General features: G+C 39.4%; 1 protein-coding gene across 1 annotated transcript in view; it reads left to right on the top strand.

The window, feature by feature from the left end:
- Window positions 1-24,648, top strand: part of HERC1 (HECT and RLD domain containing E3 ubiquitin protein ligase family member 1) — a 188,953-nt gene that overhangs the window by 152,693 nt on the left and 11,612 nt on the right. The window contains exons 50-68 of the mRNA XM_081831870.1: window positions 328-455; window positions 1,390-1,517; window positions 2,712-2,912; window positions 4,570-4,700; window positions 5,469-5,668; window positions 6,052-6,157; window positions 7,643-7,789; window positions 8,361-8,462; window positions 9,731-9,904; window positions 11,175-11,468; window positions 13,116-13,181; window positions 13,332-13,457; window positions 14,684-14,822; window positions 15,862-16,043; window positions 16,883-17,038; window positions 17,766-17,888; window positions 19,121-19,223; window positions 20,778-20,947; window positions 22,322-22,460. Coding sequence (XP_081687996.1) covers window positions 328-455; window positions 1,390-1,517; window positions 2,712-2,912; window positions 4,570-4,700; window positions 5,469-5,668; window positions 6,052-6,157; window positions 7,643-7,789; window positions 8,361-8,462; window positions 9,731-9,904; window positions 11,175-11,468; window positions 13,116-13,181; window positions 13,332-13,457; window positions 14,684-14,822; window positions 15,862-16,043; window positions 16,883-17,038; window positions 17,766-17,888; window positions 19,121-19,223; window positions 20,778-20,947; window positions 22,322-22,460 — 2,815 coding nt within the window. The remainder of the gene's footprint in view (window positions 1-327; window positions 456-1,389; window positions 1,518-2,711; window positions 2,913-4,569; window positions 4,701-5,468; window positions 5,669-6,051; window positions 6,158-7,642; window positions 7,790-8,360; window positions 8,463-9,730; window positions 9,905-11,174; window positions 11,469-13,115; window positions 13,182-13,331; window positions 13,458-14,683; window positions 14,823-15,861; window positions 16,044-16,882; window positions 17,039-17,765; window positions 17,889-19,120; window positions 19,224-20,777; window positions 20,948-22,321; window positions 22,461-24,648) is intronic.

The raw sequence follows: 24,648 nt of genomic DNA, 5'->3' as shown, positions 1-24,648 counted from the left end.
GAAAAACAAATACCTTGATTTCACTCCTATGTGGAATTTAAGAAACAAAACAAATGAACAAAGGAATAAAAAAGAGACAGGCCAAAAAATAGACTCTTAACTATAGAGAAAAAACAGAGGGTTCCAGAGGGGAGGTGGATAGGGTATGAGTGAAATAGGTGATGGGGATTAAGAGTACACTTATTATGCTGAGCACTGAGTAATGTACAGAGTTGTTGCATCTCTCTGTTGTACATCAGAAACTAATATAACACACTATGTTAACTATACTGGAATTAAAATTAAAAACTTAATAAAAAAATTGTTGGACTTCTCCAACTTTTCTAGGTAATGACTTGTGTTTGGTGTAATAAAAAAGGACTCTTAGCTACAAGTGGCAATGATGGTACCATCCGGGTGTGGAATGTTACCAAGAAGCAATATTCCCTGCAACAAACCTGTGTGTTCAACAGATTGTGAGTGCTAACATCAGCTCTCATGTGTAACTTTTAAAATAAGAGAATCCTGACGTGCTTCGTTTTGGTTGTGTTAACATAATCAAATTGTCACTAAACTTTATTACAATTTTTCTTATACAGTAGTCTTACTATATCTCCAGTGTGTTTTTAAATTTCCAGGATAGTAATTAAGAAAATAAAAATTTTAACTATCAATATCTGGATTTAACTCAGAATTAAATCAAGGTCTACTGTGTTAGCATTATAAATGTGTTAAATTCTATAAAAGAGTAGCCTAATTTTCTGTCATTCTTTAAGGATTATTTAGGAATTAATGATATTTCCTCTGTAGCAGAATGTACAGCTTTTATAGTTTTGTAGCTAGCTATAGGTATTTCTTTTCTGAGAACTTCCCTAGAGATTAGGCAAACAAGAGTCAATGTGCTCTGAATAATAACCAAATATACAAACCATGCAGAATCAGAATGTCTTTGGGGCGCCTGGGTGGCTCAGTCGTTAAGCGTCTGCCTTCGGCTCAGGTCATGGTCCCAGGGTCCTGGGATTGAGCCCCGCATTGGGCTCCCTGCTCCGCGGGAAGCCTGCTTCTCCCTCTCCCACTCCCCCTGCTTGTGTTCCCTCTCTCACTGTGTCTCTGTCAAATAAATAAAATCGTAAAAAAAAAAAAAAAAAAGAATCAGAATGTCTTTGTTGACAAGGTAAGCACTACATTAAATGAGTAGTCTAAGGATCACTCTTTTGTAATTCTACATTTTTCACATCGTGATAAACACTAGTGAATATGTGATTGTCAAATTCTGCTAGCCAGGCTTTCGAAATTAAGAATCTGTATTATGTACTCTAGTCCATACGAAACCTTTATTTTAAGATTTGGGGGTTAGTATATTTTTGGATGATCAGGATTAGAATCCCATATGTGTCTCTCATATTCTAGAGAAGGAGATGCTGAGGAAAGCCTGGGGTCACCCAGTGATCCAAGTTTCTCACCTGTTTCCTGGAGTATCAGCGGCAAATACCTAGCTGGGGCCTTGGAAAAGATGGTGAATATTTGGCAAGTTAATGGTAAGAGTCATGCCAATACTAGCAAAATACTGAAGGTACTTTTTAAGCCTTTTTCTTAGCTTTCTGAGTCCAAATACTCTCGAAACTCACAGTCTATTCATCAGTTGTGTAGATCTATGCATTTTTTGGTTTAAATTAAAGAGGATGATGGGGGCGCCTGGGTGGCTTAGTCAGTTAAGTGTCTGCCTTCAGCTCGGGTCATGATTCCAGGGTCCTGGGATGGATCGTCACGTGAGCTCTTTGCTCAGCGGGGCGTCTACTTCTACTTCTCCCTCTCCCTCTGCCCCTCCCCCTGCCTCATGCTCTTTCTCAAATAAATAAAGTCTTTTTAAAAATTAATTAGGGAAGCCTGGGTGGCTCAGTCAGTTAAGTGTCTGCTTTCGGCTCAGGTTATGATCCCAGGGTCCTGGGATCGAGTCCCGCATCGGGCTCCCTGCTCCGTGGGCAGTCTGCTTCTCCTTCTGCCTCTGCAGCTCCCCCTACTCCCCCCCGCCTTCTCTATCTCTCTGACAAATAAATAAAATCGTTTAAAAAAATCAATTAGAGGATATGCTCATTTCCTGACTTTTTTCTAGGAGTTTCAACTAATCTGGTAGCTATAAACTAAAAATTCTTTTCATGTACTACTATAAGTGTTCAGAATAGGATTTGAGCTATGAATTTTTAGTGATAGATTCTTTTGAATCACTTGAAATATTTCTATTAAAATTGTTCATTTCACAAGTACAAACTCTTGTCAATTTCTAATAGCATGTCTGAAAGGTAAAAATCATTGTAACTTGGGCTTATCCATATTTTTGTTTGTTTTTGCGTATTTAAAGAATGGCTATTCTGTTTCACATATTTGAAGGAACAGCTAGCCTTAACTGTGGGGAAATTTCTTATGTTTCATTATCAGTAATTATAGGAAAGGACTTAATTAAGCATTTGATTTCTACACTGAATATTTTCCTTTACTCCCTCTTTAATAAAGCTATCATTTTTGTCCCATTAGTAGTTACAGAAAAGCCTATGAATTTGATAATCATGTGTAGTATATAAATAAAGGATCCTGCCTTGTAGTCATATTCATTCTTAGTCTATTAGGAAATTGGGGACTGCCTTGAGTGTACTATTAGAATTAAGTAGTAGTTATTTTTGTATTACAGTTTTTGAGAAATTAGTAACAACTATTAATATTTTCTCCCGCTTTAGGAGGAAAAGGATTAGTAGATATTCAGCCTCATTGGGTATCTGCCCTGGCTTGGCCAGAGGAAGGTCCAGCTACAGCCTGGTCAGGAGAGTCTCCAGAATTATTGTTGGTGGGACGGATGGATGGATCTCTAGGACTGATTGAAGTTGTTGATGTATCAACCATGCACCGTCGAGAATTGGAGCATTGCTATCGAAAGGATGGTAAATGACTGGACTTGTGTCTAACTGAGAATATATTCCCCCAATCAAGAAAACTTAATTTTTTGGCACTTTTAAAAATGTTGAATGAATACTACTTTTGGCTTTGTTCTCTAAATTTTCCGGTTGGTATTTCATTTTAATTAGTTACCAAGTTGAAAGATACTTCTCTTCCAACACCTATAATACATCTCTGCCAGAATGAGATCTAGTAGTATTATATTAGTCATTCATCCTTTGTGTAAGTATCTGAACACTTAGAGTAGGGCTCCAAGTCTCCCTTGAAAGTTAGGAATGTCCAAGAGAAAAAAATTATAATCATTGGTAGAGGTGAAATTGAGGAAATGGGAGGAGGCAGAGGGAAGTTCCTGGTGTGACAAGAAATAGTAGGAAGTCTACCTTCATTTATTTTCTCTGTGTTCCCTTTGGATGCCTAGGCCTATCTTACTACATAGTTAGTTGTTTTGGGGGATTGGAACATTTCATAGATCACGGTCCCCCAGCTTACATGGTATTCTATTAGCAGAATAGAATGAGGTTTTTTTTGTTTTGTTTAATTAAATTAATTAATTTTTTTTTTTTTAAGATTTTATTTATTTGACAGAGAGAGACACAGCAAGAGAGGGAACACAAGCAGGGGGAGTGGGAGAGGGAGAAGCAGGCTTCCTGCCAGGCAGGGAGCCTGATGCAGGGCTCGATCTCAGGACCCCGAGATCATGACCTGAGCCGAAGGCAGACGCGTAACGACTGAGCCACCCAGGCACCCCTAATTTAATTTTTTTAAATCGGTAATGCCTTTATGGGGTTGAAAAATTTTTAAGTTTAAAAAGATAAACAGTGAAAAGTCATTTTCCCACCTACTCAATTCCCATGTCCCCATTCTACTCCCACAGATAAACACTGGGGTTTTTTTTGTTTTTGTTTTTGTTTTTTACCTCTCTTATAGCCTTCCATTTAAAGAAGCAAATATGAATATAGATTGTTAGAAATGGGACATGTAAGGTAGAATATGGAAACACACTGAGTAGGGAATATTAAGCAAAAGAAGGGACAGGTAATTTTCTTTCTATGACTTGGGTTATTTCATTTCTCAGTTTCATGGTAGAATCTGGTCCAAAAGGAAAGAGGCCAGTACATTGACTTGGAATCAGCAAGGAAATTTAATTTTTCAATAATCACCTGAAAAAAATGAAAGATTAAAAATGAGGGTAGTCCTTATCACTTATAAATAACACTTTTAGGGGCACCTGGGTGGCTCAGTCGGTTAAGTGTCTGCCTTCGGCTCAGTTCATGATCTCCAGATCTTGGAATTGAGCCTGCATCAGGCTTCCTGGTCAGCGGGGAATCTGCTTCTCCCTCTGCCTGCCATTCCCCCTGCTTGTGCATGTGCTCATGCTCTCTCTCTCTCTCTCTCTCTGTGCCATAAATAAATAAAATCTTTTTAAATAAGTAAATAAATAACACTTTTAAAGTGGGTTACCCAGAATCCCTGCTCTTAGCCTATCTTTTGTCTAATAAATGCATTAAAGATTTGGAAACTTACTTGCAGTGGTTGTGGTAGCATATATTTGTTGCAAAAATCTGTCTTAAGTTAGACAATGACAAAGGAGTCACTTAACATCTTTTTTTCTTTTTAAAATTTTTATTTTTACCATGTTAGTGTCTGTAACTTGCATTGCTTGGTTCAGTGAAGATAGACCATTTGCAGTGGGATATTTTGATGGAAAGTTGTTACTGGGAACAAAAGAACCACTTGAGAAAGGAGGCATTGTTCTAATTGATGCACATAAGGTAAAGCATCTTTACCAGATGGTTACTTTTTCTTGTTTTTTATTATATAGTATTGCTTGGTACTAGTTTTTTTAAACTGTTTTACACCAGGCACTTATGATTTGATATTTTACTGTTAAAGTCTTTGGACCGTGTATATGCATGGAAAAGTCTATGTAAGAAAACCATCAAGCCAAGAAAGAAGTAAAACCAAAACTGAAATAGAAACACCCTGTCAAATGCTAGAAACTCCATCTTTGAAGAATGATTCCTTTACCTTAAAAAGAGGTTGCCGGTTCTGATGATTACAGAGGCATTAGTGCATGAAGGCAGGAGTTGGAAGGTTTGAAGGAGGGTAAAAATAAAAAAGTGTCAGAACACAATGATGACAACCATATAAACACACAATATGTCTTAGATTCTCATATTCACTATTTTGTTATGAGGGGTGCCTCTTTTTTAAGTTTCTTCTTTTTCATATTTTAATGATTACAAATGAATAAAACTATTAAAAATGCTAATGAAAGATGAATATTCCTTCTGAACCAGAATTTCATAATTCATTTATCCAGCTAACATTTACTGAACTTTGGCTGCAGCAAATATATATAATGCAGACTATATTACAGGGTGAGTTGGTCTAGTGATTGGGAATGACGGTATCTTACTTGCATAAAATGTTGATTTCAAAATAATTGAGTGATGGAAGTATAGGTCATAAATTACTGAGTTTAAAGTGTTTGTGAAGGAAGCATTACCATGATTTTTTTCTCTTTCTACCATTTTAAGGATACTCTTGTTAGTATGAAGTGGGACCCAACAGGTCATATTCTTATGACATGTGCCAAAGAAGAAAATGTGAAACTCTGGGGGCCTATTTCAGGATGCTGGCGTTGTCTACATTCACTCTGCCATCCATCTATTGTAAACGGCATCGCTTGGTGCAGCCTCCCAGGGAAAGGATCCAAATTGCATTTACTGATGGCTACGTATGTTATAATTTTGTGTGTGTGTGTGTGTGTGTGTGTATCTTAATTTTTATATTAAGTATAGACTGTTACTTAGTAGCAGTAGTCTTAAATGGCTTATTGCCCGTTACTATTCTTATAATGTGTAATACCATAAGATGATCTTACACAAATAGAGAACAGTTTTCCAATGTGGAACTTGCTATGTGATCTCCTTAACTGGGTGTGATGTTGCAGAATATAGATTCTATTTATATTTCTTATAAAAGATTATAGCATACCTATTATAAATAATTTTAAAAATAATATTGTAGTAGTTTTTATCAGGTCTTAATTGCTATTTGAAAATATATTTACTTCTGCATATTGACATGTTTTGGTTTTATATGATCAATTTTTTTAAGTGGCTGTCAGAGTGGCTTAGTATGTGTTTGGCGTATTCCACAAGATATACAGCAGACCAGTGTGACTAGTTCAGAAGGATGGTGGGACCAGGAGTCCAGTTGCCAGGTAAATGTTCTGGTGCTTTTGAAGATCTTATCTGAAACCATAGATGGTATATGTTATCAAAGTAATCCTCTGTGAGTACTGAGATACTCAATACTTAGTATGCAAAAGAGCAGGATCCATTAGGGAAACATGAATAATTGTCATATTTTGTGTGTTTTCTGAATTAGCTTTATTTTTTATAAGTCAGGACAGCATGTTTGCTTATTAAAGCGAGATATTCAAGAAATATTGAGTGGTGATCATTTATGGGACTGGCTATATTGGAAACTACGGATAGAGAAGTCGTAAGTTAAGTCTTCGGTACAGTGAGATAGCACCACAGGAGCACCCCCGTCCAACCGAAGAACCTCCTGCTGACACCAGAATTCTACCTATGAAGAATAGTGCCTTTAACTTAAACAGAGGTTACAAATTCAGATAGATGCTTACAGGGCCATCTAGAAGCTAGGAGTTGGAGGTGTGGAGAGGGTAAAAACAAACGAAAAACCTAGAAGTATGCATGCTTCCTATAAAGGACACAGCTGCCACAGACTTGATTGTCACCCTCCAGAAATGAGACTATTGTTACCAGATTGTCTCATTTTTTTCTGATAGAAGTAAAAAATCCAGTGTTTTAAGTAAAATCTCCCAATACTAAACCTTGGCACCTGACTTAAAGTTCTTTAAAACACCAGGTGGCCAGTCAAATGGCCTCCCTGAGCTAACTGTTTGCATCCTCTGTTGCTCTCTCTTTTGCTCATGATACAAATACCCCCGGAAGAAATATGCCTTATGTCATCTTTGGGTAAATAAATACATCTGGTATTATACTCCATCAAAACTAGAAGGAAGAAGGAGAAAGGGGTGAAGAGGGAGAAGTAAATAGCTCACTAATGGAAGGAAAATGTCACAGAAGTGGAGGTGGAAAAGCACTAGAGATAAATCTGATTTGCTCTTTATGCTAGACAGTAGACCTTTGGACACGCCTCACCTATCTCACTTCTAAAACCTGCACAGCAAACATGAAAATAGACACCATGTGGCAGTCAGAGCCATCAGCCAACAAAAAGAAGTACCTGGTCAATAGAGAACCAACATGTGCAATTCATGAATTTTAGGCGCTAAAAATGAAAATTACATAAAGCTAAATTTAAAAATTAAAACACTCATTAAAAAGCATAAGTTATAATTTTTCTATCTCTGAGGGATAATTAAAACTTAGAAATGTCAGGCTTTAGAAATGTAATTTCTGCCAGTTTGAAGAATAGGAGATTTACTTGGAAGTGTGTCAAAAAAAGATGAAACTCAGCTTCAAAAGAGCAAAGGAGAACCAGGTTGATATTTTATTATTTTCTCAAGCTAAACCTTAGGAGAGAGTTACCCTTCCCTCCTCCCCAATTTTATGCTAAATTATAAAATATAAAATTTTCAAGAATGAATTCTAAATCTTGAATCTATAAATTTGTTTTAATTACAATATATATTAAAAATAAAAATAAATTGCAGGATGGATATAGGAAATCGACCGGAGCCAAGTGTGTTTATCAGCTGCGGGGACACATCACCCCTGTCCGGACTGTTGCCTTTAGTTCTGATGGGTTGGCCCTCGTGTCTGGTGGACTAGGTGGACTCATGAACATTTGGTCTTTAAGGGTAAGAATATAGATGTTATTTTTATAACATATATGATAAAATTTAACCCAACTAATCTTAGGAATATTTTGTGTACTAATATCTTGGACACTCAAGAAACTCTTCTCAAAATTCTCTACCCTTTAATTTTTCTTATTGATATAGTTTCAAAGTCATCTAGAAAAGACCCCAGAAAATTGGAGAGTAGCTATGTAATTGGACATTGCTAAATTTAGCTGGTGTAGATTTTAGAATATGTTTTTGTGAATGTGAAGTATAAATTTAAAATGTAAATAAGGACTGGGGCGCCTGGGTGGCTCAGTGGGTTAAGCATCTGACTTCGTTTTGGCTCAGGTCATGATCTCGGGGTTGTGGGATTGAGTCCCGAACTGGGCTCTGTGCTCAGCGGGGAGTCTGATTGGGATTCTCTCCCTCTCCTTCTCCCCTTGCTCATGCCTCTACCCCCCACCCCCACCACTCGCTCTTGTGCGCATACTCTCTCTCTCTCAAAACAAATAAATAAATCTTTTTTTAAAAAAAATAAAGACTAAGGTTAAGTGATTTGTACTGATATAAATACATCTCATTTTAGGATGGCTCTGTCTTGCAAACTGTTGTGATAGGCTCTGGAGCTATTCAGACCACAGTATGGATTCCAGATGTTGGGGTAGCTGCTTGCTCAAATAGATCAAAGGTAATTTTGCAATTACATTAAATTCTAGGGTATAAGTCTATAAGGTACCTTAGAATTATAGTCTGAGCAGCCCACTTTACGTAAAAGAGGAGAAAACTGATAGCCAGAGAGCTTATTACTTGCCTAAGATAATATAACTATTTAGTGATAGGAGGAAAACTAGCCTAGGCCTCCTGATTTGTAATCTAGTACTCTTCCTACTATACCCTAGACTTTGGTGAAAATGTTTAATTATTGAACAACTTAATTTCCACTGGAAGTTATAAAGTGGATTTTTACTTTCTGCCATGATTTTTTGAGGTAGCACTAAACTGTCTCAAAAGAATTTTTTCTAAAAAGGAGGACCAGGCACCTGGGTGGCTCAGTCGTTAAGCATCTGCCTTCGGCTCAGGTCATGGTCCCAGGGTCCTGGGATTGAGCCCCACATCGGGCTCCCTGCTCCGCGGGAAGCCTGCTTCTCCCCCTCCCACTCCCGCTGCTTGTGTTCCTGCTCTCGCTATCTCTGTCTCTGTCAAATAAATAAAATCTTAAAATAAATAAATAAATAAATAAAAAGGAGGACCAAAGACATTTAACTCAAGTATACAAAATGTATCTTGGCTTTCAAATGTAATATTCTAGTTAAAAAAAAAAAAATAGTAGCCCCCTGCTGTGAAGTAATTCTGATATGACATTATCTCCTGCAGTCTTCCTGTTTATACCCTTAATGAATAGAAGCCAAGGTGCTACTTTAATTTACATTTTATTAGTTAAAAGATTTTTAAATTGAACTGTAAACCTGCATGAACAGTCTTACTAGAAGTAAAATACAGAATCAGAGCCAAGGCAATGGTGGCCTTTGTAGAATAAATCCTAGAGCCACAATTAGAACAGTGCTGCTTCTCTTGCAGTTATGTCCCTCAGCAGGCCGAGGACTCCTTCCTCTGGTACCCTCGTGTCATGTCACGCTTTTGAAATATCCTAGATACCTTGTCCTCCAAGTCCTGTGAAATAGTAACGAATTCACATGTCTCTTTTTAAGGAGAATCAGCAAATGCAAGGTAGCTCACAAATTTTATGGTTATTCTTATTCACTTGTTTTTACTTAGACAACATTTAGGATATTTTGAAGTCCATAGGTATTAAAGGTACAGCATAAAATGTCCCAAACAGCAAAAGTGTTCAATGCAATAACTGGAAAGAATTTCAGATATGAACGCTAATAAAATTCTCTCTTTTATTTTTTACTTAAACAAACATATCACACAGCATGGTTTGTTTTCCATCAGGATGTTTTGGTCGTGAATTGTACAGCAGAATGGGCTGCCGCCAATCACGTTTTAGCAACCTGTAGGACAGCACTGAAACAGCAGGGTGTTCTGGGATTAAACATGGCTCCCTGCATGAGAGCGTTTCTGGAGCGGCTACCCGTGATGCTTCAGGAGCAGTATGCCTATGAAAAGGTAACTGATGACACTCACTGCCGCAGACGTACAGATGATTGCTGCTCTGGAATTTAAATTGCAGCTTTGAGTTTATTCCTCAAGAGCATAAAGTCTGAGGAAAATGAGTGGGGCTATTTGGCAGAATCAGATACAGTTAAGTCATGTCTAAAATGGTTGTTCAGTAATCCTCAGCCTGCTTTTACTTTATTTTAATGGGAGTAAAATTTTAAAATAACCCTCAAATTTGTATAGTGTTTGTATAATTTTTTTTTCAAATTACTTATTCACTCCAAAACTTCTTACAATACCTGTGCTGCAGAGTATCATCTTCCCTTTTCTGACCCATTAATTTATTTTTGTATGGTTTTGCCATCCTGAAGTTGGGAGGTGTGGGGTGGATATGGGTGTCAGGGTGAACATTGTTTATCGGGTGAATCCATGTGGAAAGTTTAGTGGAAGAGGTAAGGCTGAACTGAGTAGGGTCCTTCAATACTAGAATGAGGAATAAGGGAATTTGGACCTGTAGCCCAGGCTGTGATCCAGGTCTTCCAGCCCTCAGTAATCACACTGTGTTGCCCCTAGGCAGAGCTCTCTGGGGCTTTTTTCTTCTTTTTTGGCCAAGCTACATTAATGCAATCAGCTGTTACTGCATCCGGTTAACTGATGTATTTGCCCAAGTTTTCTTTTCTGAATCACTCAGCGTCTCACAGAGTTGCTCTGCCACAGTTAGGGAGGGCCACGGAAGAGGGATCTCCCTTGATGGCTACCAGGATTCTCTTGTAAAGAAGGAAATGTGAGACGGGAGCAGGTCGTCGTGGTTTAGTTATCTGCTTATCATTATTATTACTATTCACGAAAAACTATAGTGAAAATATACTGCTAAATGCATGTGATGTCCTGGATTGGATCCTGGAACAGAAAAGGGTCATTAGTGGGAAAACCAAATAAAGTCCTGTGGTTTAGTTGGTATTGTAGCCAGTATTAATTTCTTGGTTATATAAGATGTTATGAAGGATTAACAGGAATTCTCTGTACCATCTCTAACTCTCTGTTGTATCTAAAAATTATTTCAAAGTAAAAATCATAAAAAAAAATAAATTTTTTGTGTTTTTGTTTTTTTAAGTTTTTATTTAAATCCCACTTAGTTAACATACAGAGTAATATTAATTTCAGGTGTAAAAAAAGAGTAAACTTAAAAAATACAATTATAGGTTTTTAGAATACAGTAGGTGAATTTATCATATTTGGTACAGGCTCTTCAGTTTGACTTTCCTGTGTTTCCTCTTAGCCGCATGTGGTTTGTGGTGATCAGCTTGTTCATAGCCCCTACATGCAATGTCTGGCTTCCCTTGCTGTGGGACTGCATCTGGATCAGCTGTTATGTAACCCTCCAGTGCCACCACATCACCAGAGCTGCCTCCCCGACCCAGCATCCTGGAATCCAAATGAGTGGGCCTGGTTAGAATGTTTCTCAACCACCATAAAGGCTGCTGAAGCCCTGACCAATGGAGCACAGTTTCCAGAATCTTTTACTGTTCCTGATCTAGAGCCTGTTCCAGAGGATGAACTTCTATTCCTAATGGTAAGCGTAGTATGAGCTGCTACTATTCACAGCTGAGATTGTATCACGGGTGTTTAGCAAGTAGCAGACTGTCAGTAAGTATTTCCTAGCTTGGATAGCTAGAAGCATGCCCTTAGATAAACTTAAAATATTTTGCTTTCAGGTAGTCACTTTCAGTCTTATGGCAGCCCTCTATGATGACAAAGATTGTTTATACAAGAACTGTGAAGCTCCTGTAAACTTGGTGGTTTTCGGTGACAGAGTCCCATATTTTCTCATTTTTTGTCCATAGGTTCCTTGTTTAGTATCTGATTTTATACATATTTTAATATCTTTTCCTGGGTCATCCTGGGGGATTTATTCCACCTAAAGATTCTAAATTATTTGCCACTTTAATCATGTTTTAATCACCATAAAATGAGAATACAGAAGAACAGCATTCCAGTTGTCATTTCTGTGATTGTATTTGGGAGCGTCCAGATGTAGAAACTGTGATGTAGATGAGATGCCTGTGTAGACAGAGCAGGCCAGTGCCTGACCTGACAACCTATTTACTTAGTTAAGATTTACATACGCAGACATTTGAATACAAAAATATAGATATAAAACAAATATGAATTGAGGGAAATTATCTAAATATAGATAATTTCTTTATAGCTATAAAATATAATTTAAAAAAATTTTTTTAAGATTTTATTTGTTTATTTGAGAGAGAGAGAGAGACAGAGTTGGAGCAAGCATGAGCGGGGAGGAAAGGGAGAAGACAACTCCTTGCTGAGCAGGGAGCCCGACGCAGGGCCGATCCCAGGACCCTAAGATCATGACCTGAGCCAAAGGCAGATGCTTAACCGACTGAGCCACGCAGGTGCCCCTAAAATACAGTTTTAATTAAGAAGTGTCCTTCTGGGGCGCCTGGGTGGGTCAGTCGGTTAAGCATTTTCCTTCGCCTTGGGTCATGATCTTGGCGTCCTGGGATTGGAGCCCCATGTCGGGTTCCCTGCTCAGCAGGGAGTTTGCTTCTCCCTCTCCCTCTGCCCACCCCCCAACTTGCACTCTCTCATGTACTCTCTCTCTCAAATAAATAAATAAAATCTTTTTTAAAAAAAAGTGTCCTTTTGAGCCTGTTTGCCCCAAATCTTTCATTTCCTAGATGAGGAAATTGAAGCCTAGAAAGATGAAGTGACCTGCCTGCTGCTGTACAGCAAGTTCACGGGGGTGGTAACTCCTGCACATGACCTTGAACCTGTTGGTGCTCAGAAAACCTAAATGGTTAACTTTGAATCGCCAGTGTGATAGTGATAGTGATAGTTGATTGTGAAGTGTTTATGATAAAGGGAAATATTAACAATGCATAGTCAAGTTTGGCATGATTATAAAACTGCTCATAATTTCTTAAAGTATTAAAAAAATTTTCTTATTTACTAAGTTCTTTTATGGAAAGAAGACTTAGTTGTTAATTAATAACAGATAAATCTTGGGGTGCCTGGGTGGCTCATTCCGTTAAACATCCAACTCTTGATCTCAGCTCAGGTCTTGATCTCAGGGTCCTGAGTTCAGGCCCCATGCTGGAGGGTCTATTTTATTTATTTATTTTATTTTCTAAAAAAAACCCATAAATCTTGATTAGGACTTATTAAGATTCATCCTGATGTTTGCTGTGTCTTGCAGGATAACAGTAAATGGATTAATGGCATGGATGAACAAATTATGTCTTGGGCAACTTCCAGACCTGAGGTCAGTAAAGATAGCTATATGGTGGTTCTGATTAAATCTTCTGATACTAAATGCTTGTTTGTTTGTAACCTGGTGTCTCTTATAGAGGCCGGCCCATGTTTGTTAGAAGGAATGGTTGAGTCTAATTTTGAGATGAATGTGGTCTTCTAGGATTGGCACCTGGGAGGTAAATGTGATGTCTACCTGTGGGGTGCTGGCAGGCATGGACAGCTGGCAGAAGCAGGAAGAAATGTAATGGTCCCTGCAGCAGCTCCCTCATTCTCACAGGCCCAACAGGTAACTAACAGGGTAAAGAAGTGAGGAAGAAACTCTAACAATTCTAATTTCCTTGCTGTCAGATAAAGTTTATCTGTTGTGTAATCTGTTGAGGAATAACTAAACAAAGTCATGATGTATACCTTCTAAATAAAAGCTTTCTAGGGTTTTTATCAGACTTAAATTTTGTTAATAAGTTCTAAATTTTTCTTGCTTTCAAGTGTAATGAATTAACATCATGATGCATTAGGCCTGCCTAGTACATATGTATAGAAGTTAACATACTCCTAATTATTGATTCTGTTTTGTGGTCATTAACTTACAGGGGTCTTTAGCTAGATTTCATTGATACCCCTCTCCTCCTCTAATAATCGTGGTAGTATATTTCCAAACCCTCTCTCAGGCCACTGCTTTCTCTTCCATTCTTCTCCACCTTAGTAAGTCCCAGGATGCACTCCTTTTTCTTGTGTATTTCCCCTCAGCTTTCCGCTTCTTGATCTCTAGCTAGTCTTTAATATTTCCCCTTACCTTTTCCTCTTTCTGTTTGTTTTGTTGTTAATGTTATTATTTAAACTCTGGGGATGCCTGGGTGGTTCAGTCAGTTAAGCGTCTTCCTTCAGCTCGGGTCATGATCCCAGGGTCCTGGGAACAAGTCCGCCGTCAGGCTCCTTGCTCAGTGGGGAGTCTGCTTCTCCCTTTGCCTGCCACTCCCCCTGCTTGTGCACGCTCTTTCTGACAAATAAATAAATAAATCTTTAAAAATAAATAAATAAACCCTGCACAAACCTGGGCACCTGGGTGGCTCAGTTGGTTAAGTGTCTGACTCTTGATTTTAGCTCTGGTCATAGTCTTGGGATTGTGACATTGAGCCCTGTGTCGGGCTCTGCGCTCAGGGCAGAGTTTGCTCCATGTTATCTCCTTCTCTCTGAACTCCTACCCCTGCCTCATTTGCACATGCTCTCTCTCTCAAATAAATAAAATCTTTAAAATAAATAAATAAACTCTGCACAATTGGCTGCAATCCCTGTAGATAAGATAGTTCTAAATGATTTTAAATAGTCCAGTGAGCCTCATAACATCTCTTTGTTAAGTAAGCAGTTTTATAATAATCAAGAGCTTGTAGGAACCCCATACTCTTTAGTGAAAGGATAGAAGAATTAATAAAGGTATCCTAGGTATGCACAGAATCATTCTAAGTGGTAAAGCTATATAATAAAGGATAATATATTTGTGTGTTTTTATCCTAGGTCATATGTGGTCAGAATTGTACCTTTGTCATCCAGGCCAATGGCACAGTGTTGGCTTGTGGGGAAGGAAGTTATGGCAGATTGGGACAAGGAAATTCAGATGACCTTCATGTGCTGACAGTTATTTCAGCCCTACAAGGTAACATTATCCTCAGTTAAAAGGTGGTCCGAGACTATGGTCTAACTATAGGAATGTTAGCTTATGTTGGAACTTATCTCAAACCTTTGCTAGATAGAGTCATAGAGGGTTTTCACTTCTTTAAATTCTCATTTAGGATGTACAGCCTGATTTCCATATTTTAAGCTATGTTATTTTGCAAGCTCTTTATCATGGCAGTGCTTGAATTCAGTGATATAAATAACTGTTCTAAGACCTACTGAAGATTGTAAACAAATTCTTTAAAATTGCGAAACTGTAATTAGGCAACTATTAATAGCAGTAATAATCATGCATGTGTTTCCTAAAAAGTAAAAATAAATTTATATGGAAATGTGCAAATGTACTAAAGACTTTACAGGGCATCTCTGTCAGAGTTCTCTGACTTGGAAAAAGAATACATCTGGAGAATCCACTGCAGGAGCTCCTGGCTTGTTTCTTAAGTCAACTTTTACTGACTCCAGAGCCTACAAAGAGAGCAAAGAAGGTTTTTTCAGTAAAAACATACAAGTAACAATGAGTTCAGAACCAATTCTGAAATAGTTCTGAGTTCTCTTCCTTGAGATCTCTTCCTCCCAGAGCACAGCAGTGGGGATGGGAGGGCAGGGTTCTATTCAGTATTATTGCATCCTGCCTCTAGGGCCTTGCACAAGCTAGACTAGACCTCTTTGTGACTCGGTTAGCCCATTTGTAAAAGTGGTGATGATAATATCTGCCTCATAGGTTCCATGTGAAAGTAGAAAAGGAGACATTCCAGGTAAAGCATTTCTAGGAGTGGCTAGAACATAGGCCTTGATGACTATAACTGACCTTGTCACCCTCCTTTTCTTCCTTGTCATCATTTTATGTGACTGCTCCCAATTTACTAGGTTATGGCTTCAAATTTGATTTAATATTAAAGACATTGCCTTTCTTTCTAAGACAGTTTTGGTATTTTTTCATGCTAAGAGTATTCTGTAGCAGCTGCATGTAAAGAGTTTTACCAGCCAGTGATTCTTGTTGGCTTTCTGCTCTGTTCCAGGATTTGTGGTGACCCAGCTGGTGACTTCTTGTGGTTCTGATGGGCACTCAATGGCCCTGACTGAAAGTGGAGAGGTCTTTAGCTGGGGAGATGGTGATTATGGCAAACTCGGCCACGGGAACAGCGACAGGCAGCGGCGCCCCAGGCAGATCGAGGCCTTACAAGGAGAAGAAGTGGTGCAGGTCAGGCAGGACGTGGATCAGTTTGCCTTTGAATATAAATATACTAGTTGTTGAATAGTATTCTCAAATTTAAGTAACAGGAAATAATAGTAAAAATATATTATGAGTCATTACAAGAGATCCGCTGTTTTTGGTTGTTCATCCTTAAATTTATTAGGAATTTGAATGGCTTTGGTAATAGAACAGACTCCCTTTTCCTGAGCCAGTTCCGTGGCCCAGGATGGGATACTTCAGGTGCTTGGAAGAAACACAGTGGGGTTTAGCTCGTGCCGCATAGTTCTTGATACAGTGATAGGTTGAATGCAGAGCTTAACATTTATCATTATTGTTACAAGTGTTGAGTTCATATGCATGTTCTGGAAAATTGACTAGTGATCTAGGATGATATTTTTTTTATACAGATATATTTAGTGCTCGCTTCAGCAGCACATATACTCTACAGATATATTTATTTATAAATATTAGGAACACAGTTTATAAAAGAAGAAAACTCCTCTCTAGAGCTAGGATGATATTCTAAAATTGCATAGCACCAAGGAGTTCACAAGAATTTCCCCATTTACTATCGCATGTAACGTCTAGGTCATCTGTACACAGCTAAAGCCATAGCAGCAGTTCTTCTAAGGGAGGCTGGTTAGCTTGGTCTTCCTGAGGATGATGGGGAGATCAGGCTTGGGGAAACAGGAGGGCCACTTGGGCAGGTAGGACATACTGGTCTTGAAGATCCTGAGTTGTCAGTGAAGTTTATTACTATGTTAATTACCAAAAATGACGGATTTCGTTCTTTCTCAGTATACCCTCTTCTTAAATTTTTTTGTTCTCCTTGGTTCTATCTGTAGATGTCTTGTGGCTTCAAGCACTCAGCAGTGGTAACTTCAGATGGCAAACTGTTCACTTTTGGCAATGGTGACTATGGTCGTCTGGGTCTTGGAAACACCTCTAACAAAAAACTTCCAGAGAGAGTGACTGCACTGGAGGGATATCAGATTGGACAGGCATGGAATAAGTCAATATGTTCCGTCTGGTCATAGTATCTTATTTCCTTTGTGTGCACTGAGACACTGCCCTTTAAAGAAGACAAGAATCATCAGTTGTACTTAACCTCATGTACATTTTGTTTGGCCTACTTGATCATTTTTCGTGATTTTTTTTCCCAGTGTGAGAATTCACATTTTAAGTCATATTTGACAAACGAAAGCATTAATTCAGGATGCACATGTTTTAAAACCCCCTCCATAATGCAACTTAATATAAAACCTTTAAGCCTTACAGATTTCTGTGACTGCTATCTGGTAGTTTGGAAGTAGGTGGCTGAATTGCAGCATCATTGGTACTACTGCTTTTAAGCAGTACTTGTCCTGTACACATTGAGATTACCTCTTAACAAGGAGATACTTTTATCATTTTCTCTATCATTCCCTAGGCTGTCTCTGATGTATTTTTGACTCATTACATACCTTTCCTCTTTTATGTTCTCTGATTCTAAGGTAGCCACAGATATTTGAAGGATTTCGCCTCAAAGAAGAAAGTTATTTTTTCATTTGTGGACATTAGGAATTTTTTCTTATTGACACATTTTGTTAACATATGCAGGAGGCTCTGAAATTAAAATAAAAATATATATAGCCAAATTTTTCACTGAAGTGGAAAAGAACCCCAGAAACAGATATATGGTTTAGGTGCTATGATTTTGCCTTACTGAATACCCTGTTCTTTCTTTAGGTAGCATGTGGCTTAAACCACACATTGGCAGTATCAGCTGATGGCTCCATGGTGTGGGCTTTTGGAGATGGGGACTATGGAAAGCTAGGCTTAGGAAATTCCACTGCAAAATCTTCCCCTCAGGTCAGTATTGCCTTTAGGGTTTCACACAATGCAGTTTTCGTCTGTGTCAGTGCTTCTTTTTAGTTGGAAATAATTTACCTTTAACATTTTAGTAATTCATAATGAAGTTTAGAAGCGTCTATTGCTTACTCTTAAATGTCCAACATTCTAGATCTTGATTTTATTTTTTTTAAATATTTTATTTATTTATTTGACAGAGAGAGATACAGTGAGAGAGGGAACACAAGCAGGGGGAGTGGGAGAGGGAGAAGCAGGCCTCCCGCTGTGCAGGGAGCCCGATGCGGGGCTCGATCCCAGGACCCGAGCCAAAGGCAGACGCATAATGACTGAGCCACCCAGGCGCCCCTAGATCTTGATTTTAAATAAGCCATTAATGGCTAAACTGAATGTAAAAATGGTGCAAGGATAAGCCTTTGTCCCCATACACCGGCTGAACAATGCAGGACTGTCTCCCATGTAAAGAAGAAATAGTTACAGATGTATCTCCAGGGGTCTGAGGGAGGGAACCTTGAACAATCTTTTGTATCCTTCTGCTTGCAGCTGCCATTTTAGCGGATTATTACCCCTAATTTATACAAGTATGTGCCTCCTTTTAAAAAATAATAAAAAGGAAATATAGAAAACAATAAATTAGAAGCTAATATTCACATTACAGAAGGTTTCTTGGCTCTGCGGAAGACCTTCTGTGCAGTTCTTTCAGTGGGTTTTCCTGATACATTAAACAAGCAGCGTGATCTACAAATATTTAATGTATATTCAACTCCTGATGCCCTATCATATATAATATGTAATATCTTGATAGCTAGATTGGTGAATATTCAGCTAAGGATGTGCCAGGAAGCCGTCTCTCAAAGTAGAAAAAGTCTAACTGGGAGCAGCCCATGGCTTTACCATGGTCTCATAGTATTGTTTAAAAGGCTACAGGATTCTCTTTGGTTCCTGTTGCGCAGAGGAGGGATTCCACTCACATGAGATCCCAGGGATTTTAGTCAAATGCCCCTCCTTAACACTCCTCCCTTCCCCCTCCCCCCCCGCCCCGACACACAAATTCAGATAAATTGTAGAGCAGTGTGAGAAAATAACATTTAGGAGTGTGGATTTGGGTGGAAACAGGTAGGTGAAGAGTATTTTTATTAGAAGATAGTCCTTGGGTTTATACATGCTAGTAGGCAACTTCAAAGGTGTTTTTATTTTCCTTTTTAAAGTTTGTGCTTTATACTTATATTTTGCAGAAAGTTGATGTCCTTTGTGGAATTGGAATAAAAAAGGTTGCTTGTGGAACTCAGTTTTCTGTTGCATTGACCAAAGATGGTCATGTGTATACCTTTGGTCAAGGTAAGGCATTTTCCAGGCATTAACATTGCTTGTTTTGTGTATACATGTATTATAGAAACATTTGCCTTCCAGTTTTATAGAAAGTGCTCTAAATAGAGTTATTTTTTGTTATGGGTGATGAATGGCCACTATGACCTTCGTTCACTAGCTACTTTTCTCCTTTTTCATGAACTTTGTCATAAGGACAAACTCTCCTCCCCGCTGATGGCCTCTCATGCCAGAGCCTTCGCTCTTGCTAGAAGAGTCCCTGCCAAAGCCCTTCCCATCCTCCTTTCTGCTGCCTACACTGTGCTGCCATAAACACTTCTTGACCACCGGAGCTACTCTGGATCCTGTCCAATTCCCCAGCCCTTCCAGGGAATGGAAGTTCGGGTCTTAGGAATTCATAGGCATTCAGGGTTCAGATCTTGAATGGGTTCTTAATCCAAGCATCCACAGTGTGATTTCCTGGCAATATACTCACCTTCTTATGTAGAACTTCTTGGCAAGTTGTAGTGACTGAGAAGTGTGTAAGGCAGATAGGAGGGGGAAGAAATAAGTCATGAGGGAAATTTCTAGTCTTGGCAGAACAATGATGTCGCTGAGGACAGGGAGCTGGTTTTGGAGAACTAGGTAAGGAACTTAGTTTTGGTCATATTGAATTGGGGCCATATACTCAAGGTATATGTATGGAGATATCTAGCAAGTTATTGGGGATTTGGATCTGGAACTCCAAAGAGATTGGTTATAGAGATGTAGATTTGCATAATGATAGTATTTAAAACCATGTTAATAGGCTTTAAGAAACTCAGGGAGAGAGTGTAGAATAAAAAAGAAGTGCATAGAACTCTGGAGAATATGAGTAAAGGGCAGGTGAGCACAGAAGGAGGACTCGGGAGAGTTGGCTTTGAAAGGAATGGAGAGAGAGGTAGCCAGTGAGCCAGGATAGTGCAGAGTCTCTGCAGGTAGGAGGCGCTGAGGACAGGTCAGCAGAAGGTTATGTGGGCTCTGGGGGTAGAGCCTGAGAAGACACTGCTGCCGTAGGCAGTTAGGAGCTACCCATGGCTTTTGAGAACATAGCCTCAGTGCAGTGGTGAGAGTGAAGGGTAGGCTGCAGAAGGTGGCCGCGCCCAACAGTTCCAGAGGACATGTGGCAACAGGGGCTGGCCTGCACTTTCTAGAAGTTGGGCAGCAAAGGTAAAGGGAGAGGTTGGCTAGAAGTTTGAGGACAAGACAAGTTGAGTGATGTCTTTTCATAGAATGCAAGAACCATAGGGTCTTTCTTAACTATGTGCCAGTCCTCTCAAATAGGAGGATAATGGAGGTGCCTCTTGGTTTGAAATAAGCTGCTATTTTAGATTTATTTATTTTATGAATAAGGAGTCTGTGACATTTTGCAAAGGTGCTGTTTCAAACTTCATTCACTCAGAATCCAGTATACCTTATCAGAATGGCAGCTTTTGCCATCATGAGTTAAATATGTCATTGCTATTCCACCAGAAAAGTTAAACGACTCATTAGAAAACATAAGACTGTGGTGTCCCGTCCATAAATTTCCTCTTACTGTTTTTTCAGATCGCTTGATAGGCTTGCCAGAGGGGCGTGCTCGCAATCACAATAGACCACAGCAGGTCCCTGTCCTGGCTGGAGTGGTCATCGAAGATGTGGCAGTTGGAGCTGAGCACACACTTGCTTTGGCATCAACTGGAGATGTATATGCCTGGGGGAGCAATTCAGAAGGGCAGGTAAATATTTATCTTGCTTGTCCTCTCATATTCTAGAATTGTGACAGTGTTCCTCATTTGGGAGACGGATAGGCTCGGAAACTCACAAGATCTACCACAATGTCTCACACACATCACTTTGCCATGGGACGGATTTATTTGTAAGTCCAGTTGTTCATGTCTCTCTCTTGATTGTGGCCAAGTAAGTATTATACCATGGTTTAAAAAAAATTTGATGGTATCGCAAAGTGATTAAGGGAATTAACTGAGTATATGTGTGTGTCTACACTCATTAAGGCCACATAGTAAGCAGCAACTTTATAGGTATTAGCTACTATCATCATCATCGTTTTTATTGTGGTTATATGTGAGATTAGGTCCTGGGAGCATCAGTTGATCTGGAACATGGAAAGAATCAAACAGCACTTTTATATTTAATAATAGGACATAGTACTGTACATAGTATGGTATACATACTATATTTGTGTTTGCGCAGGAAGTCTTGTCATCCCCATTCTACAGAGGAATAAACTGAGCCTCTGAGAGGTTGAGAGAAGATTCAAGAAGTTGCTATGTTCAGCCTACCCTGTATATGAAGGAGGGAAAGATCTGGGTGGGAGATGTCTGGGGTGCCTGCTGCTACAGTGGCTTTCAGCCCTGCATGCAGAGCCACATCCCCTTCCTCCATAAATCCTCTCTGGGTCTGTCTGCCCACAGAGCCAGGGGCCCTCAAGTTCAAGGTCTCCATTGTTACTCATAGTAGCCTCAGTTTGACTCTGTGGTCACCTCATCACTATGTTAACAGGTGAGGAAGCTGCTCATCATTGTGGTTGCACATTTTCTTAATGAGAAGAGAGTTGCTGCTGAAGACACCTTAGAGAGGTCGCTGGCAGGGGCTTGACATGATCCTCCCTAATGATGTTGAGCTGCTTAGCCACTGAAACACTGGGTATCCCACTCACACCCTAAGAACAGAGATCTAGAGATGAGAATCTGCTTCTGTGTATGTTTTTATAATTCTTTATTGTTACCCAGGCAGTCCATGTTAAAAGGAAATCAGTTATGTTTTAAATAAAAGCTCTATAGATCATTCTGTTACTTCTTTAACTTTCCAGGAGTTATTTCCTCTCTAGAAGTGGAATCCAAGGATGTGTTCGTCATTAAGACTCATCTGCTAGATTTGGAATGGCCTTGTTGCAGCTAAGTTTTTAGGAGACAGTCTGAGCTGTGAGGACTATTCTGATAGAGATAATTAGAATTAATTTCATTATTTTGATGCTGTCGCTTGGTATAGATATTTATTTATATCTGCTGCCACCTAAGGCAGATTGCATCATCTTGACTTCCTCTCTTCCTCTTTTTAATTGACTCTTTGTTTTTGTAATTTATTCCCAGCTTGGCTTAGGCCACACCAACCACGTTCGAGAACCCACCCTGGTAACAGTTTTGCAGGGGAAAAACGTTCGGCAGATCTCAGCTGGCCGCTGCCACAGTGCTGCCTGGACAGCGCCGCCTGTCCCACCGAGGGCACCGGGTAAGAGATGAAATAGCCGCGCTCCTGCAGCCTCTCTTTTCGTGGTCCCCAGCCATACTGTCTGCTTGCCAGTTTCGGACAACATCCAGGCATCAGGCATCATGCTGAAACCGCCAGGCCCCCCCGCAAAACCACAGTACTCTTCGTGCTACCAGCACTGTAAATACTTTCCTAGCAGGTGATTCTGCAGACTTCATCACAAAAGCCCTTCCTCTCTACACCCCCCAAAAGAAGAAAACACATCACTTAGGCAAGCAAAAATGTAAAATTTTAGAGCAGCAACTAAGTATTTTTTCATATATAAAAGAAGTGATGAATCATAGCTTTCTAAGGCCTGCCATTAGTAATAAAGACTCAAAGGTCTGAGACCATTTGTCAGATTCTCGACCCCAATTAACCATTTGAAACATGTTGTCTGTGCATTGGCACAGCCAAAAAAAAAAGAAAGAGAGAGAGAGAAAGAAAGAAAGAAAGAAAGAAAAAAACAATGTTGCCATATTACTCCAGCATGTAACAGGACTGATAGGCAGTTTCTACCTTTTTATTATACAATCCTTGTAGAGCTACAAAAAGATATAAAGGGGCACCTGGGTGGCTCAGTTGGTTAAGCGTCTGCCTTCGGCTCAGGTCATGATCCCGGGGTCCTGGGATCGAGCCCCACATCTGGCTCCCTGCTCAGCAGGGAGTCTGCTTCTCCCTCTGCCTCTCCTCTGGTTTATGCCTCTCTCACTCACTCTCTCAAATAAATAAAATCTTTAAAAAAAAAAAAAGGATATAAAGAAAATAAAATGTGTATTTATGTACTTTACATTCTACTGCATACTCTCCATATTGGATCCATCTTCCATTCCCCACAAGTGTGGGACATTTATCATTCCTTATGCATTTCTTTACATTTGGGCTGTTTCTCTCCCAGGCCCTTAAGCCCTTTCTTTATACTGTTCTCTGGCGTGTCGGACTAGAGTTTCCTTGAAGCAACCTTGTGCCTGGGAACTCAGCATTCTCTTCCCTTTTTGCTGACCTCTGCTTCTGAGTCCTTGGGGAAGACTCACCATAGAGATTTTTTTCTGTTAAATACCCTAAGGGAGCAAATTAGGACTACCAAGTAGATTCCAAACAAGCAGGACATGTTTTCTGATTAGCACAGTCCAGAATGAGCAGTGCTGCTCACCCACTGACAATTTCAGGTCCTCAGGGTCCTCTTCATCTTACAGAGAGATCTCACTCCCACTTCAGGAGAGAGGCTGTGCAGTGTGGTGGTTAAAGGTCCAGATTCTGGAGCCGTGTTGCCTGGGTCCAATCCTAGCTTCTCCTGTTAGAAGCTGAGTGATCTTAAGACTCTGTTTCCTTGTCTGTAAAATGGGATGATAATAGCCCCTGTTGTAAAGAGCTATAGAATTAAATGAAACAATTTGCATGAAGCTCTTAGAATAGTGCTCAGCACATAAAAATACTCAATAAATGTTAGCTTTTATTAATAGTATTAATAAAATTAATTGGGAATAAAAATAAACTGGGAATTGAGCTGTGCAAGTCTTTATTTACATGAAATTCAAATAAGGCAAATGAGGTAGGTTTACTCTGTAAGTTTTTAATAGGGGAATGATGAGTACAGTCTTTGCTTCTAGTCTTGGCTTCTACAGAGCTCTTACACTTGTAGTACAAAGCTTTCATGAATCATGCACCCATAGCTTTCATTCTATCATGGTCACTTTCTGTCAGATCCTAGTAAGTGTGGGAGGTGACTGCTGAGCTGCCCACTTCTATTTTCCAGAATGGCCTACCTAGTCCTGGCTCACATCTTATGTTTTATGAAGATGGCAGCTGTTGAATACAAAAGGAAGAATTTGGGGGTTTTTGTTTTTGTTCTTTTTGTTTAAGATTTTATTTATTTATTTGAAAGAGAGCGAGAGAGACAACATGAGGGGGAGGGGCAGAGGGAGAAGCAGGTTCCCCGCTGAGCAGGGAGCCTGGTATGGGGCTTGATCCCAGGACCCTGGGATCATGACCTGAGTGGAAGGCAGACACTTAACTGACTGAGCCACCTAGAAGCCCCTGTTTTTGTTCTTTTGTGAAGGAGCTATTTAAGTCCCATAGTTAAATAGGAAACTAAATTAAAGGAGAAAAAAAGTTTCCATAATGGTAAATAAAAAAAGATGTCTTAAAAACCAACACATACGGGGCACCT

The sequence above is a fragment of the Leptonychotes weddellii genome, chromosome 9, assembly GCF_054177405.1.
Source record: "Leptonychotes weddellii isolate Sample4059 chromosome 9, ASM5417740v2, whole genome shotgun sequence".
NCBI lineage: Eukaryota > Metazoa > Chordata > Mammalia > Carnivora > Phocidae > Leptonychotes > Leptonychotes weddellii.
The sequence above is the reverse complement of the archived record's forward strand: the minus strand, read 5'-3'. Positions and strand labels throughout refer to the sequence as shown.